Source organism: Calonectris borealis, chromosome Z (assembly GCF_964195595.1).
Source record: "Calonectris borealis chromosome Z, bCalBor7.hap1.2, whole genome shotgun sequence".
NCBI lineage: Eukaryota > Metazoa > Chordata > Aves > Procellariiformes > Procellariidae > Calonectris > Calonectris borealis.
In genome coordinates this window covers 37,338,738-37,360,042 of record NC_134352.1, presented here as the reverse complement: position 1 = coordinate 37,360,042, position 21,305 = coordinate 37,338,738, and the positions used below count along the sequence as shown (strand labels likewise).

General features: G+C 37.8%; 1 protein-coding gene across 1 annotated transcript in view; it reads right to left on the bottom strand.

Moving 5' to 3' along the window:
- The window catches only part of ROR2 (receptor tyrosine kinase like orphan receptor 2), a 155,017-nt gene that overhangs the window by 37,342 nt on the left and 96,370 nt on the right, over positions 1-21,305 (bottom strand). The window contains 3 exon segments of the mRNA XM_075136610.1: positions 149-179; positions 1,238-1,525; positions 13,108-13,185. Coding sequence (XP_074992711.1) covers positions 149-179; positions 1,238-1,525; positions 13,108-13,185 — 397 coding nt within the window.

Below are 21,305 nucleotides of genomic sequence, written 5' to 3'. Positions count from 1 at the left end.
TTCATCCATTCTGTGAGTTTTTGCTCAAATTAGATATTTTTAGCAAGCACACTGTGGTTGCAGGCAGTGTTTACTGAGTTTATGAACTAAATTCTTACAGAACAAAATTGGTCAGAGTACATTAAGTAATTTTCCAAAAAGTACTTACTGAAGGTTGTGATTTGGGCTGTTTGTTGGACCTGTAAACATAAAACAAAGAAACATTGCTGGCAAGTTTGGCTCAAGGACAACAGCATTAAAGAAGTCAATAGCAATCTAAAGGAAACTGTCTCTTTAAGGAAGGTTTATCTCAAACAAAACCCTCTGCGTTCCTGCACATAATTATATATTGCTATTTTCAAAGCCACAAATAAAAATCACATGAATTTTCTGTCTGCTCAGGCAGCAACTTGAGTGGACTTAATTTTTGTTAGAAAATATGTCCTGCCATAAAAACATAGGCTGCTAAAAAGACAATGTGTTATCCTGACACATCACTTACCTCTTAACAAGCCCCACCTGAGCCTTATTATCAGAGTTTATGGTATGACAAGGGCATGCTCTTAACCTTTGTCACAGTGGGAACAAGGTCCGATACCCAGCACTTAATGAATCACTAATACTAAACTGCAGAGTTAGCTATTTTCATCACAAAATTAGAAGAAATTTTAGGAAAATGTCTCTAGAATTTTTTTTCCCATTGCTTCAGAAGCAAACTAGATGCCTTCCAGGCTGGATGATTAAGTCTTCAAAATGCAGTATAAGTACTTCTTGAAAGGTGTAGTGTACCTTCAGCTGTCAAAGGGCAGAATTTGAGGCCAGGCTTCATGTAGCAGTACAGACGTGATATTTCAGAAGGATGGGCCTGGGCCCACTATGAACATCACGTAGAAAGTGGCTTCTCATTCTTCTCTTCAGTTTTTTTTTACAGACTGAGCTGAGCAGTAGAGTGAAAACTCCAGGCAATGAAATGTTACCTTTTTGTACTTTATACTGGCACTTCTTTAAAATTTTTTCTTCGCTACGTATTTACAGACCTTTCCATCTGTATTTACTTTCTTTTATTACCAGTAAACGGGTATCGAGTTCAACTGAGAAGTTCTGTGCTGGGGAGAGGCCCCAGGCAATGGCTTTATTTATTTCCTTTCGTGTTGAGAATTCTTCTTAAAACATCAAATTCATTTCTCATTATGCTATTGTGAAAACTAATACCTAGTCTATAAAGCAGTCTGAGTAATTAGAAAAGCCAGGAACTCACCAAGCCTTACAAACAACACTCCTGTTGCCGTTATCGTCTTCATCCCATTTGAAGCCACGCACTGGTAGTATCCCGTGTCGGTAGTATCCAGATCCTGGATTCTCAGACGCGAACCATAATCTGTTTTTCTGATGATGATTCGTCTTGGCTCCTGAACCACTGGAGCATCATTTTTTAGCCATCTGACATTTGGAGATGGGTTTCCTGCTACTTTGCAGTGCAGGATTGCTGTTTGCCCCTGGACTACAGTGATATTGTTTACTGGTTCCAAAAAGGTCAGGAAGTAACCTAAGAGGGTAAAAGGTCAGAAAAAATCAAACTTCGCTTGGGTTATGATAAAAGACTGCCCAAAGGCACATTCTTAAGAGAGAATCTTGGAAACAGTTTCAGTTTTCTTTCAAGGATATGCTCCAAAAAAATGCAATTCACTGTCCTACGGACACCATAGCATCACACTCCAACCTGTCTTTTATGATTGACTTCATGTTTGTCTGCAGGTAGGTATGCAGATTAGAAGGTCAAGCATGAATTAGCACCATTACAATCCTAACTCTCTTTGGGGACACCTATTCTGAAATAATAATGACTTTTTCTGATTTGTTTCTACATATCTTGGGAAACGGTTAGTGCTGTAACAGAAGAATACACCCTTATTCTATAAAAGAGTAATCCCAGTTGCAACCGTATTAGAATATCATTATAATTTTACCACTTAATCTTCTTACATAGTCATATATTTGTCTTAAAAATAACTAAAACTGGAAAAGTTACTTTTAGATATTAATTTGATCATCTGACAAGAAAATCTTAAGATGAGCCTGATTTGGCTATGTTTATCTTAAAACTGAATTTTAAAGATTGTAAGTCTCACATTCAATTTAAAGAAAGGATGTCTCAATTGCAGAAGTAACCTATGATACAGAGGCACTTTTAAATTGATTATAGGCTGCCATTTTTTACATCAAGTCCTAAAATAGTGCTAAATTGGACAAAGAAAAGGTCTGTATGCATATTGAGTAATGACGCTTCATGGGTTTAGTTTTATAAATGGAAACTAAAAGCACTAATTTGTGGTTTGTTGAAAGCAAAGGGCTTATCAAGAATCATATATGCTGTATTGGTGATCTCAAGTGATAAAAAAAAAAAGATGGAAGAACACTTGATTCAAGTAAAAACTTGACAATCAAAACTTCTATAGGTTATTATTTTAAAATTTAATTTGGTGTTAGGAGTCCTGCAACTGACACACATCACACGTTGAAAGCTTGAAAGCATGTAATTCCACTGAAATAATAATGTGATTGTCAAAACAAGTTAGAAAAGTATCTAGCTGTCATGCTCATGTTTGTTTTGATGAATTTATACCATCTAGACATAGAGCATCAGGAATATTTCATTTTACATTACATTTTTATGTCAGCTGGATCCAAATATCAAATAACTTTGATGGATGTCCAGATGTGCCATTTCCTATCAGTTAAATTATTGTGCAGTTGTTTAATTAGGAGATAGCGTATTACTGTGCAGGAATCTAACACCAATAATGCAACGGTCAACAGTCGTGGTCTAATTGCTGAAATATCTCAAGAAAATTGATGCTCTGCTTTGATTTTCCTTTTACATGATCATGAAAATCAGTTCCTCTGTAATGGCCAGGTATAGCACTGGAGAGGAGAGCAGTAGAAACATCAGGATATAATGAATTTGCAAAGCCAGATTTTGGTGGAAAACTGGGTTTTCCTGAGTATTACATTGTTCTCTACCATCGGCCTTTCAAAAGAAATCCTGCTTTAATGAATAATATGAAAATACAATGTAGGCAAGTGTGAACTTGGTATGTCACTAAATAGAAAACAAAGTAAACCCAAATATATATAAACTTCACATGACATTGCAAACTTACAGGAAAATTATTTTGTCATCTCTTTTCCTCATGAAATAATAAATTATTCTGTATGTAATTTTACATTAGTTTTCCTTATTGTCAGCCTACAAATTTTTAGTAGACTTTTAAACATTTTGATAGAACACAAAAAATATTTCTTTTCAAATGCCTGATAAAAAAGGGAGAAAAAGTACATGAATGCTTTCTGCAATGTCATGCCACAACAATATCATTTGTTGTGGTTTCCAGTTACATTTCATAGCTGCAGAATTAGAATTACTAGGATGACATTCTGGCAGGGACAGAAAAACAGCAAATTACCTTGTTGATAGAGGGAATAGAAGCAATTGATTAATACTATTACTTAAGCCAACATTTTACATGTATAAGCATTTCTAGCAGCAAGAAACAAAGCATGATCAATCCTACCACAAATTAGAAAAGGAATTTCCATGTCTATCTCACTCTTAGCTCATTATTTAGGGAGTACCACAACTTATTTTGCCACTTTTTCATAATCTGTATGTAGTTTATTCTCATCAGCACTGTCGAGGCAGAGTATACAGTCAGGAAGAGAAGTAGTAAGTTTGCGTTTATTTGAAATATGTTCAAAAAAGAGTTGTCATACTCAATAATACCACTCAAGCCACAAGAATCAATTTATGAAAAGAAGCAGAAAAGTGGAAAAACTGAAAAATTCTTCTAATTCTAGCAAAACAACTAGGGCATTGAGGAAGTGCAGGGACATCCAGTCAACGTAATGGTGTTGAGCGGTTGGGTGGAAGAGGAGAGGAGCCACAATGTGGAGCCATGAAAGCACCAACTCAAGGAACAGTTCTGGCAAGATACAGATTGGATGTGTGGTCTGTAAGATGGGTAGGAAATTGCCTCACAGGCCAATTCAGAGGGTGGTGATCAATGGTTTTCACTCAGGCTGGAAGCTTGTCACAAGTGAGGTCCTCCAGGGATCGATACCTGGTCCCCACACTGTTCAATACCTTCACAAATGTCTTGGAAGATGAGATTGAAAGCACCTTCACCAAGCTTGCTGATGAGACTAAACTGGGTGGTGATGTGGGCAGAAGGGAGAGCCATCTTAGAGAGAGACCTGGACAGGCTGAGGGGGCAAGCAAGAACTGTATGGAGTTTAACATGGACACATCCAAAGTCCTGCACCTCGGTCAGAATAACCAAAGAGCCCAGTACAGGCTAGGATCTGTGTGGCTGAGGAGCAGCCTTGATGCTTTCATCATCAGGAGCCTAGGGTCCTGGTGGACAACAAGCTCAACATGAGTCAGCAGAGTGCTGCTGCGGCAATGAAGGTGAATTGGATCCTGGGCTGCGTCCACAGGGGCATTACTAGCAGAGATGGAAACGTGATCATTCCAAGTATTCAGTGCTTTTAAGGCCACACCTGGAGTATTGTGTCCAATTCTGGTCCCCAAAATTAAAAAATGACACAGAAAGACTGGAGAGTGTCCAAAGGAGGGCCACGAAGATGACCAAAAGGCTGGAGAACCTGCCCTATGAGGAAAGACTTGAAGGAATTAGGTCTCTTCTCCCCAGAGAAGAGAAGGCTCAGGGGGGACCCCATCACAATTTTCCAGTACTTAAAAGGCATCTACAAAGAGGACAGAGACTCTCTCTTTACAAGGAGCCACATGGAGAAGACAAGGGGCAATGGGTGCAAGTTGCATCAGGAGAGATTTCATTTCAATAGAAGAAAGAAATTTTTTGCAGTGAGGACAATTATTCACTGGAAAATGATCTCCACAGAGATGTGGAGTCCCCATCACTGGAGGTTTCCAAGATGCAACTGGACAGGGTGCTAGATGATCTTGTCTAGGCTCCCAGTCCCAAAAAATGTTGGACTAGATGATCTTTTGAGGTCCCTCCCAACCTGGGCTGTTCTGTGGTTCTACAGGGCTATGATTCAGCAATCGTGGGGGAGGTCTGAATGTGCTCACACAAGGGAGGCAAAGGAGACAGTTTAAGGTCTTTTTTGAGAAGAAGTTGGACCACTTCCAGCATGGAGCCAGCACAGAGATACAATCATCTGGCTCAGAGATGCTTTTGATTCCTAAGAAGTCAAAGAGGCATAAAGATGCTTTCTATAAAGGTGGGGCCAATTCAAGTGCTGTAAGTTGACAGTCAGGGAGTGTGGTTCTTCTGCCTCTTTGGTATACTTTTTGTTCTTAACACAGAAGTATATGAAAGGTCTACATTATTCTTGTGCCATTGGTCAGCTTTTGTGCCATTGGTCAGCTTATAGCTTGCTCAAACACTTACCGCTCTTTCACTTTTCCTGATTTAAAATGAGCCGGGTTGAGTCTTCACTTCAGGTTAGTCATGGATATTACATTCAAATTTGGATGAAAACAGATACTAAATTTACTTATTAGGACCAACAAATGTTATTAATTCAAGATTAAATCCATGTTAGACCTTTCTGTTTTATTGATTAAACCAGAGTTACTGTAGGAAGTAATTTGGTCCACAGCTTTTAAGCAATCCAAAATATGTCCTATGAATTTATGAATCAGATCCTATTAATAACTAGAACAAAACTATTACCACCAAAAGCAATGCCAAAGATTTATGGATGAATTCAGACCCAGTGTGATTAGGTACGCTTCCCCTGAAGTCAGTGTAACTGAATCCATTTCCTGCAGGTCAGAATTTGGCTTTAGTTCATTATTTCTCCTGCCAATTTTACAGGCATTTTCTGCAGTGTTTTATATTACTCTGTTATTACAAATCAAGTAATAAATATTTTAACCTACTGAACTTTGAAGCACTTGTGTTTTCTTCAAAGTTCTGCAGAGCTGCTTAGGAGCAATAGGGCAACTCACTGGCTATCCACTGTCTCTGTCTATACCCTGAAGTGCACACTTTCTATTTGCTAGTTTCATTTCCTCTTTGAGAAACGATGCTGAAGTCTGGTGTTTATATACTTACTGAATCTGAAGTAATTGTATGAGAGAGCGGGCAGCCATTTGTTGTGCTGCTCTGTTATTTGGTGTCCGCTTTAGATAACCCATAATTGCAAATCTTTCAAAGTGGAAAATTTAACCAACCATGTTCTTAAGAATGTTTTCCTTATTTAATTTCTGTGGTGATAATCAGCAGTTACTTTTTGTGATGTACGTTACACCACAAACACTGTGTAGATGCCAGTTTGATGCAATAGTTTGGGGCAAAAACACAGTTTCCCAGGATAAATTGGGACCTCAACAAAGTGCAAAGCAATTTTTTTTCCAATGTAGTTCTTTCTCTCTCTTAATAAATATTCATTTGGACAGTTATGGAGGCAAATGAAATGTGAAGGGACTAGAACTTACATTTAACTTGTGTCCTATATTTTGTGTTATGCATCAGTCAACTAGTATTTTTTAAAAACTTGAACAGATTTGTTAATCTGTTTCAATAGTGACATACCTTTGAAACAAAGAATAAATACTCTCTATGAAACATTTTGGGCTTGCTATGTATAAACAGCATTACTAAACTTGTAAATGTTATATTATGAACAATTATATTTCATTTGGGATATGGATATCAAATAGTATTTTTTAAAAATCTGAGTATAATGGCCAGCAATTTTCTGTGTTACACAAATACTGTTGTTATATACTATTTTCTATACTCTGGCTTTGTTCCAAGGGTCATTGAAATGAAGGAAAATGCTTCCTTTGTCTTCAGTGGTCTTTGGCTTGGCTTAAAGTACTTCAGAGGGAAAAGCTATCTGGTGGATATTTCTACATTGCTGTAGGCAAAGATGCTCTAAATTAAATTTCTCTTTTATTATGGTTTCTAACACAGTGTACAAGCAATACTAATATTTATTTTGCTTGAATAGAACTGTTCTGTCAAGAAGCTATGAGAGGATAATGCAACTTAATCTATATACTATATTATACTATCATACTCTATGTATCCTATGAATAAAGTAGCTTAGGGAAATGACTGACATGAATTCTGGCACAACTCTTTCATATTTTGAAATGCCTTTGTTAGGTTACCAGTACTTCATATTTTTAAATGGAATAAATCTGATATAAATATATCAAACAGGATCCCACAGCAACTCAAAATTAAGATGACAGGTCTATTTTGCGTGTTTTGGCAAGAATATAAAAATAAACTTTTCCCGCATGTGTCAAATCATTGTCAAGATATGCACAAGAATAGATACTAAGCTAAAAACATAAAGGATGCAACTATCACTGAGACTTCACATGAATATTATTTTTCTTAGTTTTATTTATATTATTCTGGCACTTAGATGTTGAAGTTATTGGCTCAAACCCTATGTGCTATGCTTGGCATAAACACAATACAAAATGATTGCTCTGCTTCTGTTATTTTAAGATCTTAGCTGTGATTTTGAAGTTCAATCTAAAAAAAAATATTTTAAACCTCTTTAGTTACTTTAGATCAAGTTAATTATAGCTTAGCTGTTTTCAGTTCGAGTTTTGGTTTCTATTCATTTTTTACTGTTGTTGCTCCTTTTTCCCTATATGATTTTAAAAATAATTATGCATTCATAATTTTCAAACCAGCTTCAGGATGGCCTCCATGAATAGCAATTATTAAAAATTTGCAGCTCTTTTTATCTCAGAACTTCTAAATCATTTATGAATATTGAAGAGATGGGAAGGTATCATCAACCTTATTTTCCAAATGTGGAAACTAACGCAGGGGCAGTTTAAGTGATTTCCCAAATTCACACATGGAGTAAGTGGTAATTCGTATGATACTATACTGAGCTTCACATCATTCTGTGTTCCTGAGATAATAAGGATATGAAATAATGAGATAATAAGGTACTAATCCATTTTTGTCAACAGTTGATTCCTATTTCTTTCTGCATTGCACAAGGGAAACAAACACTGAATGTCCAATTTCTGAGAAAAAGAAAGCAAAATTTGAGTCATAAATTGCTAGATACCTGAAGATACAACAATCTCTTCAGAATAAGTAGTAGTAATTACATATACCTTTTATCACTTTTTAGAATCTATATTGCTCGATAAAACATATATATGTATTTAAATAACTTCAGATCCAACAGTCAAAAAAGCCCATAAACCCATCTATTCGGTATTACAGAGCACATCACAACTTACAGCAGTGTTGGCTTTAGATTCTCAAAATTTAAAATCAGCTGTTTAAAAAAAAAGCAAATACTTTTTGTCTGGATAACTGCATACAATTTAAAGCATTTTCAGATTCATGGCATAAAACTATCCAATGTTCAAAACCACTAAAAATATGTATATTATGATTTGTTTAAAAAGCAATTTGGGATTTTTTTCCCTCAGCCCCTTCCTTTTTCTTTCTTTCTTCCTCCCCACCCTTTATCCTTTTTGTCTTCAAATAACTCTTTGTTCATTTTGTTAGACATAAATAAAAGAACGTGGTCTCTCTCATCACAACTCTTTCAGATGACAACCAATATAATCTTATATCCAATACAAAAGATTTTTTGGGAAAACATTTTTAGTAATTAATCTAATGATATTTCCATTAGAAGTGAATTCCTAATTTCCTATAAAAAGACATAATTTTTCACCTAGGAAGCATACTTTAGCTTATGGAATGACTGATTATTAACAAGGTATGACTTGAGGAAGACAACACTGTTCCCAAATTTACTGTGTTATGAATACAGTAATAAGTATAAAGTGTTCAAAGAATATCAAAGAGTTGCAGAGTGTTCTGGGCTTATAAAAGAACTGAATACTATCATAAGAGAAAACAAACATGAAAGTTGCTGAAACCCAAAGCATTTCTTTCTAGAGGTGCGTATAGCAACACTGCTGTAAGTACAAGATTTTAGGGAATGTGGATCACACCATCACACCTTAGCGGGTGGTGGGAGTCCAGTAAAGTGACTCTTTCCACAAGTAAATCAGGACTGGAAATACTCTGAGAAACACCATCCTAATAAAGAGGGAAGAGGGAAGTCTAGGACTCATGATTTCTTGCACAGACCATTTTCCTAAATACAAAGCAGTCTTCCCAATTCTTCACCCCTCTGCTTTATTTAACTGCAATACGAAGATGAGCGATCTACAACATATTGGAGCCAGGTTAGGAAATGGAAGGGATGTTGGCAGCTCTCCCAAAATACACATGAGCAGTTAAGGAAACTACACTGTTATACACTGCCACATAATGTTTCCAGATGAATTGATACCTTTAGAGCCTAATTTAATCCCATTATTTGCACCCCGTCTTCCATACTATTTGTGATCTCAATGTACAAAAATGCAGCCAGAAGCATGTAAAATCAAGTGATTTGGATCACATGCACTTCAAATGTACTTTGGAACTAATATTAGCCAATTCAGGAATGAAGCAGAATTAGCATTGAAATACTGCCACATTGTGCACATTGTCCCCCACACTGAAATCAGTGGGCTTAAGCTCTCTTATTAGCAGAAGGAAACCTATTTTTTAACAGTATTTTCTCATACTTGAAGAACTGAAGGTCTTACCTAGCCCAGGAATCCAATTCTACAGGGTGGAATGGTTTTGTTTTCTTGTTTTCTGAACTCCTAGGTGAGACTGTGAAGAGGCAGGTACCACCTGTCCTAGGCCACTGCCCATTTAGGAGCAGATCTTTGCGGGACACAACAGTGCAGTGAGGATGTGGACTGTTCTTTGGGTCACCAGTCGTGTAGATAAAAAGTCACCACTTTTAGAATACATATGAGAGGTTACCTTATGTCAAGTCAAAGCAACCAGAATAGTCCAGTCATAACTTGGATTTATCATATAGGTACCTCTTGAACCAGAATAAGCTCTCAGACAGACTTTTGCAGAAACCGCAGTTAAGGTCAGAGGCTTGAGGCATCACGTATCCCGGAGCAACCCAACTCAATCAATGTCTCAGCTATTGCAGGTTGTCCTTACTCATGTGTTTCTTTAACTATTGAAGTTTATTGCTCTAACATTCCCACCACCAGACATTATTTATGATGTAAGATTTTACTGGCAGCTCATCTATGCATGAAGAGTTCCTATTTTACCCTTTAATACCTTCCCCAGTCTTGTTTTAAGAGTACGAGACTGCGAGCAGTGAGCCCCTCCGTGATGATGCACCAACGGTAGTCATCACCAAAGAAAAACTTGTTTTCAGCTTGTGCCACAACTCTTGCATTTATTTGTGATTAACAGATATGTTCTTTTCCTCCTCTGGGCTTCAGAAAGGACAGCTCCCCGTTGGCCTTGCCCTTGCCGACCCTCTGCTGCAGGGAGAGAGAGGGAACTTTGCTCGTTCCCCAGCATCACCTCCTTCCCCAGCATCACTGGCAGGAAAATCTGGCCGAGTGCAGGAAGGTGGGCAGAGAGCAGCGCAAGTCCCGGCAGGCAGAGAGCCTGGGTTTCTGGAGAGGAGCATGGAGCTGACACAGTTCTGCCTCTTAAGCAGTGGAAAGAGACTTTTTAGGAACCAGGGAGAGTGTGTTAGAGTATTTGTTGCAAAACAGAAAGCCACCAAGAGATGTGCAATTGAAATCGAGATTGGGGAAAGAATCATCTTTGCAAAGACCCACTGGGCTGGGAAGAGACTTGTGTTCAAATCCTTTTATTTTTATTCCAAAGCAGACCTAAGTTCTTCTACAGCAAATGCTCACTGTTCTCCTCTGGTTTTCAGCAAAACATTGCTCAGATGCAGTGCTCTTCTCGAGCTCACTTAAAGGAAACAGAGGAAGATAAATTCTCCTCAAAGTCCCAGCTGACTCATGGTCCTATCCCATGAACTATCAGAAGGCTACCTTCACTTGTAGGAAGAGACTTGAGACTTTTTAAAAGTGCATATTATTAATAATACCTTGCTTAACCTGGTTACTTCTTTGGAGACAGAACCATTTTTCAGGACTTCTGGAGGATTTAGATGAGAGGGTGACCTATATGCTTAGTATTTTTAAAGTGGCTTTAATTTGGGGCATTATTAAAGCCTACTTACTATTATTTTCATGTCTGTTTTGGGTCTATTCTGCAATCAGAAAAAAATAGAGGTCATAAACAAATCAGAATAATTAAACATTTCTCAAGGAAGGAAAGAAGGTCGATGTGATGGAAAAAGCTGAAGGACTCTTTCTAACGGTCTCAATGGTATGCACAAACTCTGAAGTAGAACTGTCCAATAATTTTCTGAAACAAAAATTGCTACCTCACTGTGTTACAGAAACACATGGGTTAACATTCCAACCAAAGAAACAAAAAATTTCAACCAAGAGATTTTTGCTTATTTGGAGAATTTTGTAGCCACAAAAATAAAAGGGGAGCAAAATGAGGCCATTTCCAGACCAGGCATGCTGGAAACTAACAACTGATCCTATACCAATGAGTCATACAAGAACAAGGGTTTCTTTTTTTTCTGAAGGAAATACAAAATCCTTATGATGTAGAAATGTTTGAGATGTGATTAATTACTTCCTTAGACAGGTATTGCCTGTGGCCCTGCAAAAAAAAAAAAAGGAAATAACTGCAACTCCTTTCTCAGCAAGAATTTAACCAAGTAATGTCACATGAAAAAACATTTTCTTTTATGTCTGTACCCTTAAAAGGTCAGACATAACAAAAGAGTAAAGTGGGACCAACTTGCCAAGTAAACAAGCCTGTCAGATGCAGTTAAAGGTTAAACATGGGCCTTTTCCCATCAAAAGCAGTGGGTATGTGAGTGGGGAGTGGATAAAACGACTGTAGTATACAGTGCTGCTGACAGGAACGAATGTCATTTATTCCCATAATGGAAGACAAAGTTTAATGCTCTAAAATAATTTGGGAGCTTCAGGAACTGGAAAAGGGTCGAGAAGAGGAGTACACCAAGTCTTCCTCCCAAACGGGAGGGACTCAGTCCCACACTGATGATCAGTAGGAATGTGGTTAGATATGCAAACATAAACACATCTTCTTTTATCCAATTAAGGATAGAAATTAATGGAAGAATCTGGAAAAAAGCTTCTAATAAGGATAGTGAAGGTAAGAAATCTAACTAGCGTTCAGGTGAAGCACAATAAGGATTACATGACATTGGATGTCTATGAGAATAGAGTTGTATTCCAAGGTACCCTCAAAATTTACATTCCTCTGAAAGAGAAGCTCCAAGAAGAGCATCTGACCAGCACCTCAGAGCTTTGTAGGCTTCAACATGTGCTCATTTTGCTGAGAATGCTAATGATAAGGCAGAAATCAGGCTGAGCTCTTCATGCTAACAAGATTATCTGACATTTTTTCTAAGCCTAAGGGTTGACTTTACTACAGCAGTGCATCCATACAAAGAAAAAAGTCTGCACTACAAGTGAGAAAACATGTTTCTTCAGGTAGAAAAACAAAAATGTCCTGCTTTAGGAAGTTGCAACAAATCATAATTAGAATCACAATTTGCAGTAAATATATGCATTTTCAGATCCAAGAATAGCATTTGGATCTATAGTTTAAAGGATAAAGTACCTTTATGATAAATTTATGCTAACTAGCAAGTTACTAAAAATTCTGCCATTACAGTCTGCTTTTAAAAAAAATCACTAATGCTCAGGGCTACTTGAAAAGTAAGTATTCGTGTGTTGCCATGGGCTAGATTTAATTATCTCAAACCAAAGATATTTAGAGATACCAATACTTAGGATTTACCTATAGATGCCAAGTGTACAAAATTAAATCATTTTCATGGCACCAGTGTGACAGAAAATATGCTAGGAAGGTAATAATAGCCCTCTGTGTTTGGGTCAAACACCTAATCCCTCAGTGTGGGGGGACTGAACATGCTTAAAAATTAATTTTTATAGACTCCTGTAACCTTACTATCCCTGCTTAGAATCAGAAGTATTAAGTCACACAAGACTGCCTTTCTTACAGACTTGTATTCACAGGTAAATCAAGTGAACATATAATAACAGGATTTTGCTGGTCTTTTCTAAAGTATGCTTATATTTGGGTGGGGGGAAGAAAAAGTAACCACAATTAATTTCACCTTTAGGTGTTGGAATTGGTCTCTCAAGTCCATCTGCATGACCTAAGGGGTCATTTGAATCTGGAATTTCCATTTCACCTAGGAAAAAAAAAAGATCTTGTTGAATTGAGGTTCTAAGTTAATCTTTCTCTTAAACAGCATTACGACAGTGAGTTCAGCAACCTCATTCAGTCCAGATCCTGGTTCCAGAGTAGCACACAGGAAACATATACTAACAAGGTCAGGATCTATCCATTGCAGATTATAAAACTTTACGATAATTTACCTTGTGGACTTACCTCGTGCTTGGCAAATATAGGCAGCACTAAAAACTACTTTCCAGTTCTTACCAGAATAAAATTCACACAGTTTTACAAAGAACACAAACATTTCCTGAAAGCAGTACTGGCACGGCAAATTAAGAAGTACCTGAGCTTTACTGACAATCTCAGTTACAAAACGGCACAAAACCTGCTTTTGAAGTAATTCAGATTCTATTTCTGGAGGTCAGACTCATCATCTCTGTGGACTTTCTTATCTTTTTCTCAGCCACGTCCCTAAAAGATATCTCCCAGAAATGAATATATAATAACCATTAGCCAAGTATTCCAAAGAGTGATGAAACAGATGGACATCTTTCTGTGTGCCCTCCTTGTTTGTGTCTAACATACATCAGAACAAGCTAGAAACAATGTCTAGTCAGCAGTTGCTGCAGACAGCAGGCAATACTTCCATGTTCCTTTGCTTTGCAGGTCTTACAAAACCCTGACCATTATAAAATGTTCACCTGTCCGCTCTCCCTTTTCAAAATATGATGCTGTGAGGAACAGAGCTGAACTTATAAATCAGATAAAGCTGTAGGGGTGCTTTTACTGAAACAACTTCTCAAATTACATCCCCTATATTTTTGTATTTCCTAATTTACATTCAGTTATCCAAATTCCTTATCACCTCAGCATATGACCAAGAGAGCATGCAAATCTAAGGTCATCAGGATCCAAAGATCTGTTTTTTGTTGTAGATTTGTTAGGGTTGTACACGGTAATGTTTTGGGTAAGATAAAACCAGGGAAAAAGCTCTCCTTCTTCCTTTTGTCCCCATTCCTTTTCCTTCAGACTAAACCTCACAACAACACCCTGACTGCAAGTCACAGTGACAAAACACAAGTAACCCCATCCCTATCTTCCACCACATTATGGAAGAAGAAAAGAATCAAGGGCATGGTGCAGACTCAGTGCCTGACTTTCTACCATACAGAAGTTTTGTTGATTTGTTTGATTCAGTGTGAATTGATGAATGCATAATAGGGATATTTTTGTCAAATATCAACAGAGACACATCTCGTCTCATTTTTACCAAGGGGCAGCAAGGCAAGTTCACCTCTCTTCCCTTGCTGCTGTTTGACCTCCTCTATGTTGCACATGGAGTTTAGAATGGAACAGCAACATTTACTGGCCACAAGGAAGATAAATCCAAGAAGAGACACTGGAGTAAAAAGAAGAGTAGGAAAACCAACTGTTCACAAGCACCTGCACTTTGGCTTGTTCTGGTGATCATAATGCCCCAGTACCCACAGATGAAACATTATTTGTAGAAGCCCATTCTTAGGGACACTTGGTTGCTTAACACTCAGACCTCCAGACTCCAAACTGCTGAAAATCTTAGTGGCACTTTTGGTTTAATACCATATGTTCAACTTTAAAATAGTTGTTTCCATTTCTTCAGTCACTTAGTGGGATTCACAACAGGAAAAAACATTGGAATATCAGATAAATGAGCACAGAAATGTCCTCCTCTGTTGTCCCTCCTTCCCAGGGAGGGAAGAATCTCTTAAAGATCTCTTAGAGATTAAGAGAAAAATATCTTAATTTTTTAAAGCATTTCAAAAAAAAGATGGAAAGAAACAAAAGCATTTGCTGATTTGAAGATGTTTCAATAATAGTTTTGTGTGATTCACTCTTGTGCTTGATATGTTTATGTCTGGAAGACAAATTGTATGCAGGCAAGGAAGTCCCTAAGCTCAAAATGGCTGGAGGCTAGGTAAACACCCAGCAAAAAAGTAGTACTATGTACACCATACCTCTTCTTACACTTTTACTTCAGCATCTCCTTTCTGCTGCCGTCAGAGCCAAGACGCAGTGTTGCATAGATCTCTCATCTGCTCCAGTATGGTTACTCTCGCATTTTTTTTGCATATGTTCTCTGCTCAGACATTAAATGGTATCACAGCTTATTTCTGAACACCCATTTCTTCTGTTTACATTTGCAGTGATAGTGTCAAGTAGGAGAGATCACCAGTGTCTGTCCTCCTTGCACATTGCATGACCAGCCAAGACCAATATAACCAGAACTCAGCCTGAATGCCAATTGCCAGTATGGGACAATGTATGTGCCAGATGTGCCACATGTCAGATCCCCAGGAATACCCCTCTTTTCAGGGACCACAGTTAAGCAAAATGCAGGTGCTGTAAACAGTACGTTTTTTAAACTGCTCATCCACACAAAAAGGATTTCTTAACTTTCGAGGGCAATAAAGGAGGCTATTTCAATTTAAGGAAAATCCCAATTCCAAAAGAGAAACCATATTAAAGTTGGTGTTCCACATTCTGATGTACAAAATACATTGTGTTCATGCGACTTACTATAGCAAACTGCAGCAAGAAAACAAGCAGTATAGAAAATCCTTTTCCAAACTGAATAGAAATAATTATTGCTTCTTTCGCCAACTCCCTTCTCCTGAAAGTATGAGGAAGATTTGCTTACTGACAAAGTCCAGCGCAGGTAGGCCCACTGCTCCATTTTAGGCACCAATGACCAACCAAATACACAAGCAAACATCCTATATTATTGAGACAGGAATGCCCTTACACACATTCAAAAACTAAGCTGCCCAACTGATCACAATGCCAACTCACAGGGCATACACCACTCATCATAAAAGAGCTAAATTTTTCCCTCTGAAATGGTTATGAGTTCATAGATCATTCATTACTTGAGAGGTAATTGCAATAAACAGAATTCAAAATGCTCATGGCCATAAGCAGACATCAAAACAATACATTAATCTTCATCAAAAAGCCAGTCAAAAGGAGGCAGTTATCATAATTGATACCAGGGACAAACCAAGGCCTCAGCCTCACACAGGAAGAGAATAACGAAGTCAGGTATTTTCAACCAGAGTGGGCCTGACTAATTTAGAGCAGTTAAGGGCTGGCTGATGCAATGCCGTGCAATGTTAATAACTGTCTTTCAGTTCTTGCAGAGCACAGCCGAGATCTTAAAAGATGGGAAATTGCACAAATAGTTCCTATTATTTATTAAAAAGAGTAAAAAAGGAGTGCCAGAGAATTATAGACCCATCAGCTTAACTTCAATTCCTGGAAAAATAATGGAACAAAGAAGTTATTTTTAAGCATTTACAATAAAGCAGAGAGATGAGTAATAACCAACACAGAAGCCAACACTGAATTGGCTTACATGGATTAGAACTGAACATAAATCAACAATCTCAAGCTATTGCAAACAAGGCAAACATCATACTGGGACACATAAACAGTAGTAATCCTTCCAGTCTCCTCAACGCTAGTAAGGCCCTGGAGTGCTTTCTCCAGTTTTTTGTATTCCACTTCAAGATGGAAGTGGGTCAAACTGAAATGCTACAACTAGTGCCATGAGGATGGTCTACAAAACATGACCAACAAAAAATAAAAACGAATGACTACCACGCCTGCTTAGTCTGGAGGAGATTAGGCAGGGACTGAGAGCTAGCACTCTTCAAACACAAAGGTCTCAGTGAATGAAATTTTCCAGGGTCGCAGATTAGGCAAGCATCTACTGCATATGATACTGCACAGATACAGCCAATGCTTCTTCTCCCAGGGTGAAACAGGACCGCTTAAGATCTTTTCCAGTCTCATGATTCTATGAGGAAAACAACCATCCTTCTACCATTGTATGTTAAATCCCAAAGCTTACAAATAAATCCTTCAACACTAACAATTACACATAGCTACAATTAGGGACACTGCAGATTTTTGTTCAGCCGTTCCTTCCACTCATCAATAATCCTGTTTCTGGAGCTGAAACTATTTTCAGATTTAAACAGCAACCTTTGCTTCCTGCGGCTGTAACCTTTGACTCAGGTTCTAACTTTCTTCCAATAACATAAAACTCCCAAACTCCCTCTCTTCAGCCTAATACCCTCTAATATTCTGTTCTTTTCTTCATAAAACTTTGTTGACCTTCTGTCAATTACTAACCTCTGGAGCTCCCAGACAAAGGGCCCACTGTACCCTTTGATTCAGCTGCCAATCTGATTACTTTGGCTGGGGGAGGCAGGCTGCTTGGGTTGCTGAATCAGGGCCTTTCATTGAAATTTCTCTTTTCCAACATCTGCAGCCCCTGGCAACCAATTGCAGAGTGGGCTTGGCAGACCTGTAAAGGGTGGTGAATAGCCTACAAAAGATGCAGTTTGTAGCACAAAATCAGTGTGCCCCTTTCACAGTGATGGCAGATTAGAACCTCCACAGCACACGTTGCTTAACTGCTGCAGCCTCACATAGAAATAGCTGAAGGTGGGGGAAATAACCTGCACTTTTTGTTGCAGTTGCTCTACTCAGACAACTGTGAAGTCTGAAAAACAGGCACTTCTTAGCTTGCTTTCAGCTTGCAAAGCATACTATTCACAGGATAGTATGTTAACTAGTTAGTTTAAATTTATTCTTTAGCCATCCAAAATTCTTTAAAATTAATTTCAGCTAAATTCATAGTAATAAAAAGCTCTCACTATGAGACCATTAGAGAGTAAGCTTTTCTAAGCCTGCTCTGTTATAACATCAAAATAACATTAAATAAGTATATTTAAAGTAAAACCAACACCAGCCTGCAAGAAAGTGGTAGAAACAGAACCTTCAGAAAGCTGGTAGAAAACACAGACAAGAAACCTTTTACAAGAGCCAGGGTTGATTTATACAGAATAAATTCCCACAATTGATAAGCAAATCTCTTGTTCCATTAGTGTGAATTTTCCCCTCTTCAGATTTTTTTCTGTTTTACCTAATAGCTGTATTGAAATGGTTTCATTTCAGTAAGTATCAGGAAAAACACTCTTGCAAAATGTGGGAACTGCACTAGGGGACAAAGGCAAATCTGAGGTTTATGATCTGTAGCAATGAAAAGGGCTTCATTATTTGTTTTGGACAGAAAATTTATCATTGATTTAAAATAAAATTCCAAACAAACACAAATGTTAAACCACCTTCATTCTGCACAGTGAGACCTCATTTCTCAAACACATCTTAACAGAGATTCAAAATCCTATACTTTGACATCATTTTGTCCGTTAAATGCATAAAGAGGGAATCTGCATATTGCATTAATCTCTGTTACTGTGAATGTTTGTGTTCACAGACTAATCCAAGATAGACTAGTCATCTGTTTTGGAAAACTAGTAGTCAAGTGCATGACGAAAAAGCTGCTTTACAAATTCACAAGGTTCCTGCAGGAACTTCCTCATTTAATAAAAAAATCCTTACTAACCTACCATCAAACCATGCTCAAATAAGTAAAAGAAATCAGCTGGCCATCAGCACAAAACTGCAGAGAAGGAATGATTCTCAACTTCCACACAGAGCTGCAATGAACCTCCAAAACAGAAAAAAGTATACTGAAGATGCAGTTTATCTTCTTAGTCATCAGCCAGGCGCCTCAACAACTACTATGAAGTCAGTGTGAAAAGAGCTGAATCAGGTAAGTCATTTAAAATATTATTACCAGGGATTCAAATACAGACTTCAATGAATACTTTGATTTATTTTAATGCCTCATACTGTTAATGCGTATTTTACATTAACCACACAGCTTCAGTTGCACTGTCAATCTTTACCCTTCCAGTATACAACCCTCATCATTGAGCTTAGCTATTAAATAACTTAGGTACTTCCTCCTGCAACTCATATTTGCCACTTAAAATGACAGTTCAGAAATGTTAGTGAGACAAACCAAAGATAAAGATTTATTCAGATTTCATTCACAGAAGAACCTTCATTAACAGATGTTGCAACGTTACAGTAAAACAAACAGCACCCATGGAAAAGAAGATACTCATTTTAAGTCACCATTTTCAGTGCACAACCAATTTCTGAAGATGATAAGCTTTGGATTACAAATGATTCTATTAATTCATAGCCAAAACACTCTTTTGATAAAGTTACAATAAAGTCCAGCTCCTCTTCTTTTACAACACGGAGTAGAGATCATTAAACAGGAACCCAGCCTGCAAGAAGGAATATCCAAATCCTATTTTCAATTCTTAGGACTTCCTGCAAAGTCCTGGCCAAGTCACCTTAGGCCAGATTGCTAAAAGTATTTGATGCCAAAAGATGCAGACAGATGTCTACCAGGATTTTCAAAAGCATCTGGGCACCCAAATCTCGTCTGCAGTAAATATCCCTTAATCTTTTGTACCTCAGTTGCCCAGGGGCTGAGAGGGGGAAAGGTTAGCTCCCTGATGTGGTTCCCAGTGCAGCTGCATGAGTGTTTGAGTCAGCACAAGGAAGGGAGCAGCACGGAAGCAAGAAGCTGGGGCAGAGAAAAGGCGGGAGTGAGTTTTTTGATGACTGTGGTGATTTATGCCACTTTCAACTAATCACAGAATTCCAGACTTAAACCTTATTCCTGCACACTGCGGCAGAGGAACCTTACAGTCGCTGCAGAGCACTAGCTTTGCTCCTAGTAAAGAAAGGCAAAAATTAAAGCACTATTTGGAAACAAGTTAAGATGTAATTGTGCCAAAAAAACTGTTCTGAATGTTTAATAAATAAGAATGAACTCCATGGTATTTACAGTGTAAAATACTTGAGGCTTTTTAAACCACAAATGCATTTCAATGTCATTTCTAATTTAGCAACAATGGAACTAAGTCTACTAGCTATCACAAACATAGCTTTTCTGTACAGCTATATGTAGAGCAGTCCAAGTCAATATATACCGAGGAGCATATAAAAGCCATCTAAACCGTGGAAAAAACACAAGTCATTCTGGATTTCATAACAAATGGTCTTTGTTGGTAATGCATTATGCTTAAAAAAAAAAAAAAGTAAAAAAAAAAAAGTAAAGCAATTGTGGGTACATTCCAAAGCTCTTCACCACCTCAGCTGTAAAATCACAGTTTAAACACAACCAATAGAGGCTCTGAACACACCTGCAGTAGCTCAAAGAACACCAAGCAACGTGATAATTATCCATGGCATTATTACGTGATTGATTATTTTACTGCTTCTGGCTGTGAAAACAAAATAGTCTCAACCAAAAGGTTGAAAATAATCATGATTTATGAGTATAACACTCCATCAACTGGGATAAACAACGATTTTCACAGTGCTCTTTTTTCTGAAAAATGATTTAGAATCCAAAAATGCCAGTCCTGTTTGCAGCCTTAGGCTGAAATCTTTAAGACTCCAATTCAGAAAAACACTCCTAGTCAGACAGACACTTGAAAATGGGCTTATTTCTAAGCACACGCTTACATGCTTTCCTATATTTCAAACAAAAAACAACATTAATCTCTCTCAGTCTAGGTGGTAATATAAAACCAGCACAGATCACAACCGAGTGTAACAGAATGTAGCAGAAGCTGCTGTTACCTATCCTAATGGTTATTCTGACTGGGTTGACAACTACAGGCAGTCGAACTACTGTAAGTGTAAAAAAACCTTCCTCCAGTTTGGTTAGTTTTCACTCCCTAATTGTATTTCAAAAGCAGGAATTGCAGCACCACTATGGGAAAGTAGAGTGGTTACAGTCAGCCACTGCTCTCCAGAAAATAGTGAGAGTAAATGCCACGTTCGTATTAATCAGAGCATTTTTTGAATGGTAAAAGTACTTATGGATAAGTATTATAACCTTCTTCCTGACAGAAAGGATACAGTGGAGACCAATGAATAATTAATTCTCAAACCCCACTGCCTGAAACTAAACAGTAATTTGAGAAACCTGGGCACTCAGGCAGGAGGCCTGGGTTATCAATATTCTAAGAAACCAAGGCTGGCAAATGAGCCAATGATGATCGTCCTTAAATAAAATCATTAAATAGATGCTCATGTTCTTTCCTCTCACCAAGCATCACAATTTTTTAAAAGACCCAAGAAGATAGAAAAGTATGCTTCTGGCTAAGTGGAGCTCTACCTACCCACTTGGGATTCGTCTCCACTAAGTCATAC